This window comes from Acomys russatus, chromosome 4 (genome assembly GCF_903995435.1).
Source record: "Acomys russatus chromosome 4, mAcoRus1.1, whole genome shotgun sequence".
NCBI classification, from domain to species: domain Eukaryota; kingdom Metazoa; phylum Chordata; class Mammalia; order Rodentia; family Muridae; genus Acomys; species Acomys russatus.
In genome coordinates, this window is record NC_067140.1 from 21,764,396 (window position 1) to 21,782,787 (window position 18,392).

Genomic DNA, 18,392 nt, shown 5'->3' on the forward strand with positions numbered 1-18,392 from the left:
AGGGCCCGGCCCCGCCCACCTCTCTGTATAGGGGCTAGTTCCCCAGTGGGCAGCTCCGGAGCAACGCGCCATGGCCGGGCTGTTGGCCCTGCTTGGCCCGGCTGGAAGAGTGGGCGCCCGACTGCGGCCCCCGGCCCCTTGGCTCCTGGGAGCCACCACCTCCAGTGCTCCACCTCTCTGGGCCTTGGCCTTGTCCCGCCCGGGGCCGGACGCCCGGCTGCTGCGCACGACCCGGGAGTACTGCCTCAGCCGCCAGGTAAGCCTGCCCCCTACTCTGACCCTGATCCCCAGGTGACCCAAGCGCCGTGCCAGGGCCAGCCCCAAGGACAGTTTTTGCCTTGTACCTGCCCAAAACGGGTCACCTCCGGGATCTCTGAGTTCTCAAATCCGTCGAATCCGAGAAACGTCTCTTTCATTTATTTAGCAACCAGAGAAACTGAGGCTTGGGGCGGTATGGTGCGCGGCCCAAGGTCATGGAGTCGCCCGCCGAGTCCCAGTTTCCAAAGCTAGAACGGTGATGTTACGGAGCGGATCGCAAGGGGCCTGAACTCGATGTGAACTTCTAGCCAGCCCCTGGAGTTGTCTCTTTTGAAGTTCAGTTCAGGCCTGGGCACTGGGCCCAGGAGGCGGTGTCGCCGTGGGTGCCGGTGTCTCTAACAGCCGCTGTTGCTCCACCCTTTTTATCTAGCTGGAAGAGCAGGCTCTGGGGGCAGGCTGTGCATTCTGTTTCGTTGTGGTTACTTTCCCCGAGCGCTAAGAGTGAAAACTAGCTTCCGTTCAGACAGCAGCGCATCTCAAGTAGGTCCCTGAAGAAAGTAGTGGAGATAGAGAAGCGTCGAGTCGTGGCACAAGGTCTGGAGGAGTCTGGAAGACCCCTCGCCATGAATCAGGCAGTTCTGAGCTCTGACTGGCCGTGTAGTTTTTCAGTAAGTAGCCAAGGGGGATTGGTCCCTGCCCGCGGGTGCCTGGCACAAACATGGATGGGCTTCCCTTATCTTCTCTCCTGCCTGGCAGACTGGCCTCATCTCTGATCCTCAGCACAGGGCAGGATGCTCCGAACATACCAGGCTGCTTCCTGGTGATTCTTCAAGGAACAGTATAGCTTCCCTCTCCCTCTCGTACAGGAAGTCTTCCTTGACTACCATTAGTGAGCTGCATTCCCACCCCCCCCCCCACCACCACCACTGTCTCTTTGCCAGAGCTCTGATCTCTGTCTTCATGATCTGGAACAACCTCTCACCTTGTTCCTCCACATCAGCCCTGTTGGCAGCTGGGACTTTGCTTTGAGAGGTGTATGTCTCAGGCTCCTAAGACCTCTGTCTCTGTTTGCTAAGTCAGCAACCTTGATCAGGTGCTATCATTTCCCGGAGGTGAATGTGCCAGGGGACATAGTGCTAGCTGGTACCTGGTACACCGGTGCCAACACCAGCAACTGCTGTCATCGCTGTGAGCACACACCGCACCAGGGACCCCAGAGCCCAGGAGCCAAGCTTGTTTCTCCTGCGTCTCCTGCTGGTTGATAGATGGTTGGGATCAGAACCTAACAGAAGGTTAGAACAAAAGATACTCCTTAAGAAACCAGCCGTGGGGGAAGGGCCTGCCCCTGGCCTCAGTCCAGCATCCCACCCCCCCACCACCCCCCACCCCCCCACCCCCACCTCCACCATGGCTGCCTTCACTCAGAGGCCAGCTGGGGTCTCCAAATGTCCTAGACATTAAATCAAGCGTCAGAATGGCATGCCAACCTCTTGCCCCTACAGCAAGGACTGCACTGTGCCTGAGCGAGGCAGAGAGACCACACAGGAAGCCTGCCCTTTCACATTATGTGATTCAGGGTCACATAGACCAAGTGAGTGGTGGCCACTTGTGAATGGGGTGGGGTGGGGGACACTCTTATACAAGTGGCTTGCTTGCTTCCCTTATTAACGTGCAGCACCCCTCCTGACTGCCCCCTTGCTTGTTGTGGTGTGTCCCCCTCCCTGATATTTCACTGCTTGTTGGCCTCTGTTCCCTAAAGTCATAGTCCCCTCTGAGGTTTATCTGTTCGGTCCATTGCACTATCCCCAACTCTGCAACACTCTGACCAAGAGACGATGCAGAGACCCAGTGTTGGGACTGGAATTAGGCTAAGCACTGTGCCTGTGCCGTCCTTGGTTATGCACTCCAACCCCTCTGGGCTTTGCAGATCCTCTTCTGTTCACAGGGATGCTGTGGAAGATGGGATGAATTCATGTTTTCATGAGTTGCTGGCACAAAGTCGTCAGCACATGCAGTGCTTGTGTCACCACACCGTGTGATCAATCTTTCTGCTCCTTTCCTAACGTGGCTTCTTCTGGTTGTTTTGAAACACAGTCTCCTGTATTCCAACCAGGCTGGCCTTCAACTCAGTAAGCCTGAGCTTCTGACTGCCCTGCCTCCACCTCCAAAGGGACTTATTATACCACCAAGCTGGGGTGTATACTGTGCTAGAAAATTAAAGCTTTGCGCGTGCTAGACACTCTACCACTGAGCTAGCTCTGTTCCCCCCCTGAGCACTTTGAGGTCAGTGTGTCAGTGTCACACACTCAGGGCAGTCCAAAGTGCTTATGGGTAGGAAACAGCAATACTTCCTGGGGAATGAGTATCTACAAAGTGACTTGCCCATTGCTTGCAAGTCACTCTCATAAATCCCTTTGGTTTAGCTTCTTTAAACGCATCAAGGACTTGGAAGAAAAATGCATGGTCCTCCATGCCGTGCAAGAATGGTCATTCCTAAAAGGAGAGGTTTTTGTTTGTTTTTTTTTTTTTCCAGAACGTTCTAGCTTTGGAGGACACAGGAAAAGCTGTCACCACCTTCTTTTGCCCTTGCATGCTCCCCTCCTTCGGCCCTAAACTCTCCAGCAAAATGCTTGCAGTGACTCTGGTTCTTTCTGATAAGTACCCCTTCCCCTGGGCTGCAAAAGGGATGGCTGAACTGATAGGAGAGTCTGCAGACCCTCCCAGCACCTACACCTCTGTTAGGCCAGTGTCAGTCAAAAGCCCATGACACTTGGCCCAGGCAATCTCAGTTATGGCCCAGTCTCCATGCCCCAGGGCAGCCACAGCTGTCTCTGCTGAGGCCGCCTTTGTCTCATACCCTCAGGTTTGGCAAAAGGCCTTCTGGCCCAGAAAGGAAAATAGAAAGGCAGGCAGCCAGACTTGCAGCTAGAAAATAAACAGCAGCTTCTGCAGGGTTGGAGGAGCAAACATTAGGATCAGACATTTGTTTGTTTTAAGGAGAGGAGCAGGCTGGAGAGATGGCTCAGTGATTAAGAGCACTGTCTGCTCTTGCAGAGGACCTGGGATCAATTCCCAGCACCCACAGGGCAACTCACAGCCATCTGTAACTCCAGTTCCAGGGGGATCTAAGGCCTTCTGGCCTCCCAGGACACTAGACCATGTACAGGGTGCACGGATATATGTACATGCAGGCAAACACCCATACACATAAAATAAATAAATATTAAAATCAAGGAGGGGAGCCTGGAAAACTTAATGAAGGTACTGTTTGACGAGGACTTTTTAGGCCACACTGGAGGGACTCTTGAAGGAGGTAGCATCTGTATTTCCATCTGACATGTAGGATGGTCACGCACATACTCCACACCTGGAGTGCATCCTGAGGTAGCAGGGCCAGGACAGAGGACCAAGTGAGCGGGGCTTTCTTCTCTAAGCCTTTTCCCAGATCTGCAACAGAAGAGCACTCAGGCTGCCCACTGACCAGCACCCACAGAAAGCAACATTTGTGCCCATGGGGGCTGGTGAAGGACACAGGGTCTTGGGCCATATCCCTCAAGTGCAAAGCGAGGACCCAGAGCTGCAGCAAGTGGCTGTCACAGCAAGCAAGGATAGACCTCAGGATCCCCTGCAGTGGGACACAGCTGACCATGTAGACACAGTGGGTGGGCTTGGGGACTGCAGCTCAGAACACATGGCTGTTTTCCTTCTCATGAGGGGAGGCCTAACCCATCTCCTGGGGATTCTGGTGTGCTGGTTTCCTTGCCTTTGCTGAGTTGCTCAGCTGCAACTCACTTACAATCAAGGAGAAATCTGCCCAGCTGCAGGATCAATAACTGGAGGTGACCATCAGGAAGCAAAGACTCAAAAATCCTTTGGTTAAAAGCATTCTTGGGAGGTGTATTTTGTCTAATCCAGTGTGGCTGGGATCTCTGTTTGTCTGTCCCAAACTTTGCATGCTCAGAAGATGACCCAGTGCATGGTACGACCACCCTATGTGAGCAGGAAGATGGCTTCTTGCCTTGTACACCTGGCATCCCTGAGCTCAATTCCTGGTACCCACTGTGTGGTTTGAATAAAAATGTCCCCCAAAGACTCGGGCTTTTGAACACTTTCAAAAACAGAGAGAATAACGCTGGTGCTCAGCTAGCTTTCCTATTCAGCACAGGAGCCCTGTCCAAGGAATGGTGCCACCTACATTCAGGGTGCCTCCCTCCATTAACCCCCTTGGAAATCTCTCACCCAGAGGTGTCTGTGGTCAAGCATCACACCTCTGGCCTTGATAACAAGGCCAGATGCTTGACACATTAGCTCCTGTGCTAGAGGCCAGAAAGACCAAAATCTGCCTCACTGGGCTAAGGTCAAGGTGATAGCAGGGCTACTTTCTTCCTGAGGTTCCAGGGCAGAATCCATATCCTGCTCATTGCAGCTTTCTGCCCCACCCCTGGCCACACCCTCATATCAGTAAGCCAGCAGTACGGCATCTTCAGATCTCTGGACCTTCTATCACCTTTTCCTCTTGGACTCCAGCTCCTGCCTCCCCACACCCCACATCCCCACACACACACACCGACACACCCCCGTACCATTCTAAGGACCCTTGTGTCTTCATTGGTCCCACACAGAAAAATCCAAGTTAACATTCCCATCCCAAGATCCTTGGCAAGATCCCATCTGCCAAGTCCTTCTGTGGTAGGAGATGACCTGGGCATTTCAGGGGCCATCGTTTTGCTGACCTAGTCCTGGTTTAGTAGACATGGTGATAATTGACATCTGAGTAGATAGGTAGAGAGGTGCACAGCTCGGCTAAGGGGAAAAGCCAGTAGCATCCACCAACCTAACCTCCCCTTGGTCTGTGCACAGGGGCCCAACAGGATCACTGAGCCAGGAAGCAATGCCAACAGCACAGAGAAAAAGCTAAGCAAATCGCAACAGCTGAAGAAAGTTTTCCAAGAATACGGGGCCGTGGGCGTGTCGCTGCACATTGGGATCTCTCTGGTCTCCTTGGGGATATTTTACACAGTTGTTTCCAGGTACGATTTTTGATGGTGTTCATGGTGTTTGTGGCCAGATGTGGTAGTTCACACCTGTGAGTGCCTGGGAGCTGAGACCACAAGTCGCAGGCCAGTTTGGCCTTCAGCATGAGGACTATGCAAATAATAAAAGGAAGAAAGGAAGGATGCTGTGGGTGCTGCTCAGTTGGTGGAGAATACTTGCCCTTCGTCCACAAAGCCCTGGGTTCCATTCCTCAAACAGCATCAGCCACACCTGTAATCCCAGCACTCAGGTGGAGGCAAGAGGACCACAGTTCCAGGTCATCCATCCTTAGCAACATAGACTTTGAGGGCAGCTTGGCCTCATGAGACCCTGTCTCAAAAACATTTTTTGTTTTGGTTTGGTTTTTTTCCTGCTGTAAAGTAAGCTAATACATGGATGAATTTTGTTGTTATTGGTTGGTTTGCTGAAACCTATACACTCAGCCAGTTCCTTGTATTATTATGTATTTTTAAAATATAGTCCATCTGGGTAGGTGAGATAGCCTAGCAGGTAAAAAAAATCCTTGCCACCCAAGCCTGGCCACCTGAGCTCCATCCCCAGAACCCACAGTGAAAAGAGAGGACCCACTCCTGAAAGCTGTCCTGACCTCCACATGCATGCTATGGCCTGCCCGTACTCACACACACAATAATCATAAGATTCTTTAAAAATAAAAAAGTACCGCGGGGCTGGAGAGATGGCTCAGGGATTAAGGGCACTGACTGCTCTTCCAGAGGTCCTGAGTTCAATTCCCAGCAACCACAAGGCAGCTCATGACCACCTGTAATGTGATATGATGCCCTCTTCTGGCCTGCAGGGGTACATGCAGCCAGAGCACTGTATACATAATAATAAATAAATCTTTAAAAATAAATAAATAAATAAATAAAAAGTACTGCTAGCCTAGACAAATCAATTTTTTTCTTTAATCCCTGGCTGTAATGTTTTCTTTGCCTCTTTTTCCTCCCCAGTGGCATAGACATGTCTGCAATCCTGCTTAAGCTTGGCTTTAAAGAGTCACTGGTGCAATCCAAGATGGCAGCAGGCACCAGCACGTTCGTGGTGGCCTATGCAATCCACAAGCTCTTCGCGCCTGTGAGGATCAGCATCACCTTGGTGTCTGTGCCCTTCATCGTCAGATACTTCCGCAGAGTGGGACTCTTTAAACCTCCAGCCACCAAGCCTTGAAGCCAGGGTGGGTTTTTTTTAGGGGGTGGGGTGGGGTAGGGGAGACAGAGACTAATTGCTATGTTACTTATGGGTTGGTTTTACTTTTACCAGAAAAAAAAAAACAGGTGTTTTAATTTACTTTTTTTTTTTTAATGCTATTCCTCACAGAGCCATGCACATGACTTAAAATGTCACCAAGGCATTAAAATGAGTTGACAGCCAGGCCTGATGGTGCAGGCCAGTAAAGCCAGCTGCTCAGGAGGCTGAGGCAGGAGGATCTCAAGTTCAAGCCTGCTTGAGCTTGTTTAGGTTCAGCTTAGCAAGTTAGTAAGACTGTGCCTTGGTCAACAGTGAGGAGGGGGCTGAGGGCATTAGCAGTGGAGCCCTCACCTGGCACACAAGAGGGCCTAAACTCAATCCCCAGTATACAACAAGACTGCCTGCAAATTGTTCCTTCCAGATCAGTGCAGCAGGAGTCCTGTTTGCAAAGCCCCAAGGGTAGGCAGCCTTTGCTCAGGTTCTTAAAAGGCAATGGATATAAGTTGCTGGCTTTTAAAGCTCCCCCTCCCCTGATTTGCACAGGCAGCAGCCTGCAGTTTAATATGCAGTATTCTGCAGACAGCTGCCAGTGCTACAATTAAGCAAAAATCAACAATCTGTAATCATGACCCACGTTAACATCAAGCCCTTGACATTCACAGAACTTGCTTTGGGAAAGCAAGCCAAGAACTCCATTGGTTCCAAAGCACCTTTGTCTGGATGTGATGGGGCTGTTTGTCTGAAACTTCACTGACACAGGGCAGTATTGTTTGTAAAATATAGAAACCTGCCCAATGTCATCACTTCGCCCATATTCAGGGGCACTCAAAATACTCATATAGAAGCTAGAAGAATTTAGATTTCTTAGACAATCCACTTAGCTATCTGAAACTTGAAGCATTCCAGAGCTGACATGTTTACAATGTGCCACTGAATTTTTAAATTGAATTAAATTACATGCCTATTTGTACCACTTTCTGAAAAAGGGGAAAAACATTGCTTGTTCTAATGGTAAAGAAACCAAGAAATAATCCAACATAGGGAGAGAAGAGATGTCTTAATTAGAGTGATATTGCTGTGATGAAACACCATAACCAAAACCAATTTGGGGAGGAAAGGGTTTATTTCACTCACAGTTCCATGTAACCAGTCATCAAAAGCAGTGAAGGCAGGAACCTGGAGGCAGGAGCTGATGTAGAGGCCATGGAAGGGTGCTGCTTACTGGCTTGCTCAGCCTGCTTTCTTACAGAACCCAGGACCACCAGCCCAGGGGTGACAGCAGTCTCAAGGCTGGTCTTAGTGACACAGGTCTCAACCTGTGGATTGCAACCCCTTTAACAAACCTCTCTATCTCCAAGAAATATTTACAATTCAAAACAGTAGCCAAATTAGTTATAAAGTAACAATAAAAATAATTTTTATGGTTTGGGGGTGGTCACTACAACACGAGGAACCAACCAACCATATTAAAAGGTCATAGCATAGCTGGGCGTGGTGCACACACCTTTAATCCCAGCACTTAGGAGGCAGTGGCAGGTGGAGAGAGTCCAGGACAGCCAGGGCTACACAGAGAAACCATGGAGAGAGGGGGGAGGAGGGAGAAAGTCATAGCATTAGGGGGGTTAGAATAGAAATTCAAACAGAGACTCAAACTAAGGCTTCCCCCTCCAGGAAGCCAAGAACAGTTAGAGCTCTGTCACTCAAGCCTCTCCTGGGGTAGGCAGGCAAAGGGCACTTGTTCTGTCAGAGCCAAAGGAAACTCTATCCCCCAGGCAGCCCAAATATCCAGGAATGGGTTTACCACAGATTTCTGGTGGTTAGATAAAAAGCAGAATAGTCCCCCAGGAACTTGTGAAGCCGGTTCCCCTCTGCCAAAAGGAGTCATTTCCCTTACCTCTGGCAGAAGGGACATAGGGCTCTCCCATTAGCATATGCCTCTGGACCTGGCAGCCTATCACAGGGCATGCTGGTATCCCAAGTACCTGGTACAGACACACTTGGAGGGGTCTTTTCTACCCTAAATCGCCCCAGCTCACAGGCCTCCTGGCTCTCAGCTACTCATCTCTATAACCCAGCGGTTGTCATTCTTGCTGCCTCCTGCTCCTCTCACTGTGCTCCCTATTCTCCATCCTGTGCTGTTCTCCCCTCACAGACAGGCCCCGCCATGGTCTGCCTCCTCTCTGCACTGGGCTCTTACAGATGCCTCTAGCTGTTCTCTCATATCTACAATTAAAAACCTTCCCTAAACCACACCATGCAGTTTGTACAGTTCTCCCCTGGGGAGCTAGTGTTTGAACTGTGAAGTCTACAGACTGCATGGCAGAAAGGATTGCATTCATTTTTCTTGCTCACAATTCCTTTTAAATTACTTTGGCAACCAGAAAACAAAAGAACAAAAGAACTGTTAACGAGCAGAATGCATTTTACAGAGATCTGGCTGACAGTTCTTAGCCCACAGTTACCCATGCCATTTGTCTGTTAACACTTAAAAGTTTTTGTGAGACAAATTCTCCATCCATAAGATCTTTAAAGTGGGATTTTCCTCTTAAAGCAGCCCACTGCCAAAGCCGTTACTGATTTTAAATCAGGATTATTACAGAACAATCCAAGGACATGCATGTAGCCAAGCAAGAAGCCCCAGGCCAGTGACAGATGGACTGGATGGAGCCTCCCCATCTTGCCTTTGTCAGAACAGCCATATTAGCTTCAGGGTCCCCAACCATGCTACTCTCCCAGTCAGGTTCCTAATAACACCTATGCAAAGAGACATATCGGAAGCAGCAATAAACTGATGGTACCCACAGCTGTGTATCTTCCAACCCCACCCTGCTTTGTGCCTGTACCAGCAGCCAGAAACAAGTGGGTGGACACTAAAGCACCGGATAGAGCTGCCAGCAAGGCATGCAGATCTGCTCCTGTTCCCTTTAGTGGACCTGGAGCAATGGAACTAGTTTAAGATGTAAGATATTGTTTGCCTCTAGTTTTTTAAGCAGACCACGTGAGCAGGTGAGATTCTGTGAAACAAATAAAAAAAAATCTTTGTAAAATTGTGTTTGTCATCTCCCGGCAAGCCGTCCCTGCTGCCGGTTTGGAAGAGCACCCGTGACTGTGGCAGTGATCTGCTAGCAGCACCAGCTGTAGCAGGCAGCGTCCCACACTCAGCCTGTAGTCACATCACTGCAGCCGGTACTAGGAATGCTGCTACTTCAAGTCAGTCAGTTTAGCACAGGCCTGGGGACAAGAGGTGGCCTCTGCAGTTCCACTCAGGTGTTCTGCAGTGTGAATGTCCAGTTGGCGTGACATTTCACCCTGGCCATTTGCACTCCCAGTCATCTGACATCTGCTTCTCTAATCCAACCCCCGCTCTGGGTGATAGGCAGATGGCACTGGCAACCTTGGTGCTACATGTTAAGAACATATGCAGCAGACCAGAAGAGCACACCTGCTCACTTCTAGCCAACAATGACCAAATGACTACCCGTGTACTTCAGGAAGATGCTACATGTGTATTTATATATTTAACACGTTTGCACACATGACAGAATTACAACATAAGAAACAGCCATTAACATCCAGAAACACCCGAGTCAAGTCCCACAACATATATGTATATATTTAACATGTTTGCACACATGACAGAATTCCACATAAGAAACAAGACCTAAGAAAGGCAGAGCACAGAATCCATCTTGGTGGTTGAGAGTCGAACCCCATGCAGCTTTAAAAAGGCTGAAAATGAGAGGGCTCCCAAGGGGACGCCACTTAAGAAAAAGGACGTCTATACAAATCTTTATTTTAACATCTAAAAGAAAAATACAGATTCATTCCAACAGCTTTCCCAGGCCTGGTGACCCAATAAATTACACACACACTCAGGCACTTGAAGGCTACAACACAGGCGGTCACTGGGGAGTCAGGCAGAGTGGTAACTTCCCTACAGTGAGACCCCAGCCAGGACACTTTAGGGGCACAGGTCACGGGGGACAGCTGCAGTAGAACCTTCTCTCTAGATTACTGAGTCAGGAAAAAGCAGCATGGTCCTTGGAGTGCTCAGGTGGGGCTTCCTGGATGCAAGGCCTAGGACTGCCTGCTCAGCAAGGTGCACTGAAGGCAGATGATGGTCTGGGAGGTCTCTGGGCTGTTTCTCACAGTTGCACAGTACCCAAGGTGTCAGATTCCCTAAGATGATTTGCTAGTTGGCTCTTTGCTTTTGTGGCCCGTTGAAGGTTTTGAGGAATTAGCTATGATCCAGGGGTGCTCAAGGACTTCTGCTAGTGTTAGCCTCTGGCTTGCGTTGTGTTTTAACAGTCTTGAAATGAGGTCTCTGGCTCCCTCTGACACAAAGTCAGGGAATGTGAATTCAACCTGCAGAATAAATGAGTGAGTCAGAGGTGTACGTGACGGCCAGCAGCCCTCGCCAGGAGCCCAACAGCAGCAGCCCTTACCCGTGAGATCCGCCTGTAGGTCTCCTGGTGAGTGTGGGCCTCGAAAGGAGGCATCCCGACTAGGAACTCATAGCAGAGGACACCCAGGCTCCAGAGGTCCACCTTCTCATCGTGCATTCGGCCTTCAATCATCTCCGGGGGCAGGTAGTCCAGGGTGCCACACAGTGTGGTCCTCCTGAAGCCAACAAAGGCTGGAGTTGACACACTCTGACATACTACATGGTAATGTGGTGCAGGCATCTCCCAGGCTGGTGCCCGCCTAAATCCTCACTTTTAGGTAGGACGTGGACAGAGGTAAGTGTATATGGTCACACACTAACCACCACACTTCCCCCAGACCTGCCAACTCCAGAACTTAAGAAATCTAGGAGGGGATCTACTCCGAGGAGACCAGAGACATAAGAGGAGCAACAGATTGCTGGACTTTGAGAACTGTAGGTGAGTGGGGCCCCAAAGGCCGCAGACCAAACAGGGGGCCTACACTCCTGGGACAAGCAACATCCCGGAGGTACTAAACGCACTCCCCAAACTCTGGAATGGAATCCACATGCAAACTGCAGCCTGTATATAAAGCAGTCTCGCTGTTTGGGGAGGGGATTTTCCGGAGTCCCCAGCCAGAAGAGGCGTCTTAGTGAAGAGGGTGAATCTGCCCTAGGTCTTCCTTCCACACCACCCCAAACTGCGGAGGATACCCGCCTAGGCGGAGTGGAAACACAGGTGGTGGGACCCAACAGAGACAGCTAAAGCGGGACTGCAGCTTGCTGGCCTTCCGGGGCCCAATCTAACACCGATCATAGCAGACTGAGCCTGCAAACAGAGGCAGTGAGAAATCAGCTTGGACTGCTTCCACAGAGCTATCGGGAGACGTGGGTCGTGCCTACAGCGATAGCTGAACATCATAGCCCTGCGGGAAGACCGGGTTCCGCTGGCTTCCGCCAGAGCTCCGCAACCCTATTGTTCCTACCCAGCCGCAAGGCACTGGCCCTGTACTCCCCGAACAACGGAGCCTAGCCAGGGCTCTTGGCCCTGAGCAAGGCAGGCACTCCCACATTATAGGGAGACGAGACATGGGAGAAGTGGGTGGGTCGTGTTTGCAGTGTCTAATTGCTGACCTAGAGCGTTAGAGGAGTGCCATAGCCCAGCAGGAATATCTGGTTCCGCAGGCGACTGCCAGAGCTCTGCAATCCTAAGCTCCCTAACCTCCCAGCTACAAGGCTCTCGCCCTGCACTCCCCGAACGAGAGAGCCTAGCTGAGGCTCCTGGCCCCAACAAGGCAGGTACTCTCACATTATCAGGAGACGAACCGTGGGTCTTGCTCGCAGTGTCTAATTGCTGACCTTGGTCCCTCCAGGCATATAGTTCTGGGAGAGGTTGGACACTGCTACAGGGTATAGAGACAGAGCTAAAAGACAGCTACACCCCCAGATGATCTGAACTACCTGGAGTGTGGACTACAAAGCCACAGGAAGGACAGGCAGCTGGGATCAACTTACACAACCAGAACGTTTGTGTGCAGTCCTTATTCTAGGTCCCAAAACTGCTGCTCTAAATTACAGCAGTAAAGTCCAAACATATCTACTCTGGCTGACTCAGCCTGGAGCCAAAGGTGCGGAGGAAAATCACCAGGAGTGAAACCGGATCACCTACCTGTTCCACGGAAATACTCCCTGATCCCCACAGGCAAGAGCACCTGACCTATAATCAGTCATCAATTAACCACTCTCAACCAGCGAAGGTCACTACAAAATACCGTCCAACATCAGAGCCATCAAAATGACAAGAGGACAGCGAAAGAACACTAACAAAAACCAAAACAATTTGGCATCTCCGGATCCCAACAATCCCAATGAAAACAACCTAGAGAACCTAACAGCAATGGATAGGCAAGAAAATGATCTCAAGTCCTTAGTAAAGAAGATGATAATGGAAGAAACTAATAAAATCTGTAAACAAATGCAGGAGGAGGCAAACAAGAGGGCTGAAGAGTTAAAAGAGTCATATAAAGAGGCACTTGAAGAATTTCAGAAAAATATAAATAACCAGATGATGGAAATCATTAAAACAGTACAAGACATGAAGATAAAAATGGAAGCGATGATGCAGGAACACACAGAAGAAAAACGTGATCAAGAGGCATCAAAGAAGAAAGCAAGCATTTCAGAGGTGGCCTTATCTAACAGATTGCAAGTAATGGAAGAACGAATATCGGGACTTGAAGATACAATCGCAGAACTGGAAACAACCATTCAGGGAAATGCTAAATCTGAAAAGTTCCTAACATAGACCATTCAAGAACTAAAAGACAACATGAAAAGACAAAACGTGAGAATAATAGGGATAGAGGAAAGAGTAGATAGCCGACTCCACAGCCCAGAACACATCTTTAATCAAATAATGGAGGAAATTTTTCCCAATTTGAAGAAAGAGATGCATACGAGCATACAAGAGGCCTACAGAACACCAAATAGAATAGACCTGAAAAGAAAATCTTCCCACCACATAATAATAACAACACAAAATATACAGAACAAGGAAAAAATATTGAAAGCGGCAAGAGAAAAAGGCCGAGTATCATACGAAGGCAAACCTATCAGAATTATTCCTGACTTCTCAGCAGAGACCATGAAAGCCAGAAGGGCCTGGACAGAGGTGCTGCAAACCCTAAGAGAACACAGATACCAGGCAAGACTACTATATCCAGCAAAATTATCAATAACCATTGACGGAGAAGACAAGTTATTTCATGACAAAAACAAATTCAAACAGTACCTAGCCACAAATCCGGCTTTACAGAAGCTATTAGAAGGAAAACTCCACCCCAACTGGTCAAACTACAACCAAAACTACATAGGAAATAGGTAAATATACCATTGCAAAATCACAACCTCACAAAATCTCGACTGTTACAAATACCAAAAATGAAGGGACTTACCAATCACTGGTCATTAATATCTCTCAACGTCAATGGTCTCAATTCTCCAATAAAAAGACACAGACTAACGGAGTGGATGCATAAACATGACCCAACATTCTTCTGCATTCAAGAAACACATCTCAACCACAAGGACAGACATTGCCTCAGAGTAAAAGGTTGGGGAAAAATATTCCAAGCAAATGGTCACAAGAAGCAAGCTGGGGTAGCCATTCTAATATCTAATAAAATAGACTTTCAACCAAAATTAATCAAACGAGATGAGGATGGACACTTCGTACTTGTCAAAGGTAAAGTCAACAAGAAGACATCACAATTTTGAACACCTATGCTCCGAAAACAAGGGCTCCCACATTTGTAAAAGAGTTATTAACAAAGCTTGTCCCACTCATCAATACCCACACATTAATAGTGGGAGACTTCAACACCCCTCTTTCACTCAAGGATAGGTCTTTGATTCAAAAACTAACCCGGGAAATAACCTTATTAACCAATGTCATGAATCAAATGGATCTAACAGATATCTACAGAACTTTCCACCCAAATGCAAAGGATTATACCTTTTTCTCAGCACCCCATGCAACGTTCTCTAAAATTGATCACATAGTTGGTCATGAAGCAAACCTCAATAGATACACCGAAGAAATACAAAGAGATACAAGAATATTGAAATAATACCTTGTATCTTATCAGATCACCATGGTCTAAGGCTGGACTTCAACAACAACAGAAATAACAAAAAGCATACTAACACGTGGAAACTAAACAACTTTCTACTGAATGACACATGGGTCACGGAAGAAATAAGGGAAGAAATAAAAGACTTCCTGAAATTCAATGAAAATGATGGAACAACATACTCAAATTTGTGGGACACATTGAAAGCAGTGCTAAGAGGAAAATTCATAGCACTAAGCACCTTCAAAAAGAAAAAGGAATCATCCCACATAAACAACCTAACAACACATCTGGAAGCTCTAGAAAAAAAAGAAGCAGAAACACCCAAGAGGAGTAGACGCCTAGAAATAATCAAACTCAGGGCTGAAATCAATAAATTAGAAACAAAGAGAACAATCCAAAGAATCAACAAAACCAAGAGCTGGTTCTTTGAGAAAATTAACAAGATAGACAAACCGTTAGCCAATCTAACTAAAAGACAGAGAAACACTATCCAAATTAACAAAATCAGAAATGAAAAGGGAGACATAACAACAGACACCGAAGAAATACAAAGAATCGTAAGAACCTACTTTAAAGGCACTTATGCCACAAAATTCGAAAATTTAAGGGAAATGGACAAATTTCTCGACCGATTCCATTTGCCAAAATTGAACCAAGAACAGATAAACAAATTAAATAGCCCTATTTCGCCTATAGAAATAGAAGCAACCATTGATAGTCTCCTAACCAAAAAAAGCCCAGGGCCAGATGGTTTCAGCGCAGAATTCTACCAGTCCTTCAAAGAGGAGCTAATACCGATACTATTCAAGCTATTCCAAAAGATAGAAATGGACGGAATACTACCAAATTCCTTCTATGAGACCACAGTCACATTGATACCTAAACCTCACAAAGACCCAACAAAAAAAGAGAATTTCAGACCAATTTCTCTTATGAACATTGATGCAAAAATACTCAACAAAATACTCGCAAAGCGAATACAACAGCATATCAAAGGCATCATTCACCATGACCAGGTAGGATTCATCCCAGGCATGCAGGGATGGTTTAACAAATGGAAATCCATCAATGTAATCCATCATATAAACAAACTGAAAGAGAAAAACCACATGATCATCTCTTTAGATGCAGAAAAAGCATTTGACAAAATCCAACACCCATTTATGTTTAAAGTTCTGGAGAGATCGGGAATACAAGACACTTATCTAAACATAATAAAGGCTATATACAGAAAACCAACAGCCAACATTAAATTAAATGGAGAGATACTCAAGGAAATCCCTTTAAAATCGGGAACCAGACAAGGCTGCCCTCTGTCCCCATATCTCTTCAATATAGTTCTTGAAGTTCTAGCCAGAGCAATAAGACATCAAAAGGAGATCAAGGGGATCCAAATGGGAAAGGAAGAAGTCAAATTATCCCTATTTGCAGATGATATGATAGTGTATATAAGTGACCCACAAAATTCCACCAGAGAACTCCTACAGCTGATAAACACCTTTAGCAAGTTGGCAGGATACAAAATAAACTCAAAAAAGTCAGTAGCTTTTCTGTATACAAATGACAAACAGGCAGAGGAAGAAATTAGAAAAACTACTCCCTTCACAATAGCCACAAACAATATAAAATATCCAGGAGTAACTTTAACCAAGCAAGTGAAGGACTTATTCGAAAAAACTTCAAACCTCTGAAGAAAGAGATTGAAGATGACATCAGAAGATGGAGGGATTTACCTTGCTCGTGGATCGGGAGAATCAACATAGTAAAAATGGCCATCTTACCAAAAGCAATTTACAGATTCAACGCAATCCCTATCAAAATACCCACAAAATATTTTGAAGATATTGAAAGATCAATTCTCAAATTCATATGGAGAAATAAAAAACCCAGAATAACAAAAACAATCCTATACAATAAAAGATCCTCTGGAGGAATCTCCATACCTGATCTCAAGCTGTACTACAGAGCAACAGTAATAAAAACAGCATGGTACTGGCAAAGCAATAGGCCGGTGGATCAATGGAATCGAATTGAACACCCAGAGATGAATCCACACACATTTGCTCACTTGATTTTTGACAAAGAAGCCAAATCTATTCAATGGAAAAATGATAGCACCTTCAACAAATGGTGCTGGTCTAACTAGATGTCTACATGTAGAAAAATGCAATTAGACCCTTATTTGTCACCATGCACAAAACTCAAGTCCAAGTGGATTAAAGACCTCAACTTAAAACCAGAGACATTAATTCAGTTAGAGGAAAAAGTGGGGAAGAGCCTGGGACACATAGGCACAGGAAACAACTTCCTGAACAGTACACCAACAGCCCAGGCCTTAATGTCAACAATTAATAAATGGGACCTCATGAGGCTGAGAAGCTTCTGTAAGGCAGGAGACACTGTCAGTAGAACTAAGCGACAGCCTACAGACTGGGAAAAGATCTTCACCAACCCTTCATCTGACAAAGGTTTAATATCCAAAATATATAATGAACTCAAGAAATTAAACACCACAAAACCAAACAACCCAATTGCGAAATGGGGCTTGGAACTTAACAGAGAATTCTCAACAGAGGAATATCAAATGGCTGAGAAACACTTAAAAGAAATGCTCGTCCTCGTTAGTCATCAGAGAAATACAAATCAAAACGACACTGAGATTCCATCTTACACTCATCAGAATGGCTAAGATCAAAAACTCAAATGACACCACGTGTTGGCGAGGATGTGGAGAGAGAGGAACACTCCTTTATTGTTGGTGGGAATGCAAACTAGTACAACCACTTTGGAAAGCTATCTGGCGCTTTCTCAGAAAAATGGGAATAGGGCTTCCTCAAGACCCAGCTATCCCACTCCTTGGAATATACCCAGAAAATGCCCTATCACACAACTGGGACATATGCTCAACCATGTTCATAGCTGCTTTATACATAATAGCCAGAACATGGAAACAGCCTAAGTGTCCCTCAGTAGAAGAATGGACTAAGAAACTGTGGTACATTTACACGATGGAATACTACTCAGCTATTAAAAACAAGGAATTCCTGAAATTTGTGGACAAATGGGTTGATCTAGAAATTATTATAATGAGTGAGTTCACCCAGAAGAAAAAAGAGACAAATGGTATATACTCACTTATATCAAAACACTAGTCCAAGGGATATGTGCCATGAAAAACTTTACTTACCAAGAAAGTGGGTCAGAGGAGAGGACATCCTATTGAGACTTTAGGTGAGAGTAGCATGGAAGAATAAGGAAATAGTAGGACCCACAGGGTCCTGGAAACCTACAAGAAGAACTTTATGACAGGCAGATCTGGGTCCTGGGGTCCTCCTCAAACTAAGGCACCAGCCAAGGAGAATATAGGCATTAAACTTCGAACCCCTACCAAGACCTAGCCGACGATCATGATATTCTCCACCGTTGACTGGAGAGTGAGATCTGACTCTCACACAAACTCTGGTGCCCCTTTTCTGACCATGTCCCCTGGATGGGGAGACCTGGTGGCACTCAGAGGAAGGATAGCTAGTTACCAAGAAGAGACTCGATATTCTAAGAGCATATATAGGGGGAGGAGGTCTCCCTCAATCACAGACATAGGGGAGGGGAGAAGGGGGGAAGTGGGAGGGAGGGAAGAATGGGAGGAAACAGGGGAAGGGCTAACAATCGAGAGGTAATATAAATAAAATAATAAAATGGGAAAAAAAGAGAAAGAAACCTAGGAGGGAAAAAGATGTACTTCTCTTATCCCAGTAACACTGTCGAGGCTGAGGAGTGGATTTTGGAGGCCAGTGTGGACTTTGAAGTAAGACCCCCTCTCAGAAAACAATGAC

The 18,392-nt window shown here is 46.9% G+C and overlaps 2 protein-coding genes across 3 annotated transcripts in view; one reads left to right on the top strand and one right to left on the bottom strand.

Annotated features, from left to right (window-relative positions):
* Fam210b (family with sequence similarity 210 member B) overlaps positions 1 to 18,392 on the top strand; it is an 18,786-nt gene continuing 394 nt past the window's right edge. The window contains exons 1-3 of the mRNA XM_051143882.1: positions 1 to 256; positions 5,119 to 5,288; positions 6,264 to 6,487. Of these exons, the coding sequence (XP_050999839.1) occupies positions 71 to 256; positions 5,119 to 5,288; positions 6,264 to 6,480 (573 nt within the window). The 5' untranslated portion in view covers positions 1 to 70 and the 3' untranslated portion in view covers positions 6,481 to 6,487. The remainder of the gene's footprint in view (positions 257 to 5,118; positions 5,289 to 6,263; positions 6,488 to 18,392) is intronic.
* The window catches only part of Aurka (aurora kinase A), a 20,108-nt gene continuing 12,224 nt past the window's right edge, over positions 10,509 to 18,392 (bottom strand). For both annotated transcript variants that reach the window (XM_051143881.1, XM_051143880.1), the window contains exons 8-9: positions 10,947 to 11,121; positions 10,509 to 10,866 (exon numbers count right to left, since the gene is read on the bottom strand). In XM_051143881.1, coding sequence (XP_050999838.1) covers positions 10,681 to 10,866; positions 10,947 to 11,121 — 361 coding nt within the window. In that variant the 3' untranslated portion in view covers positions 10,509 to 10,680. The remainder of the gene's footprint in view (positions 10,867 to 10,946; positions 11,122 to 18,392) is intronic.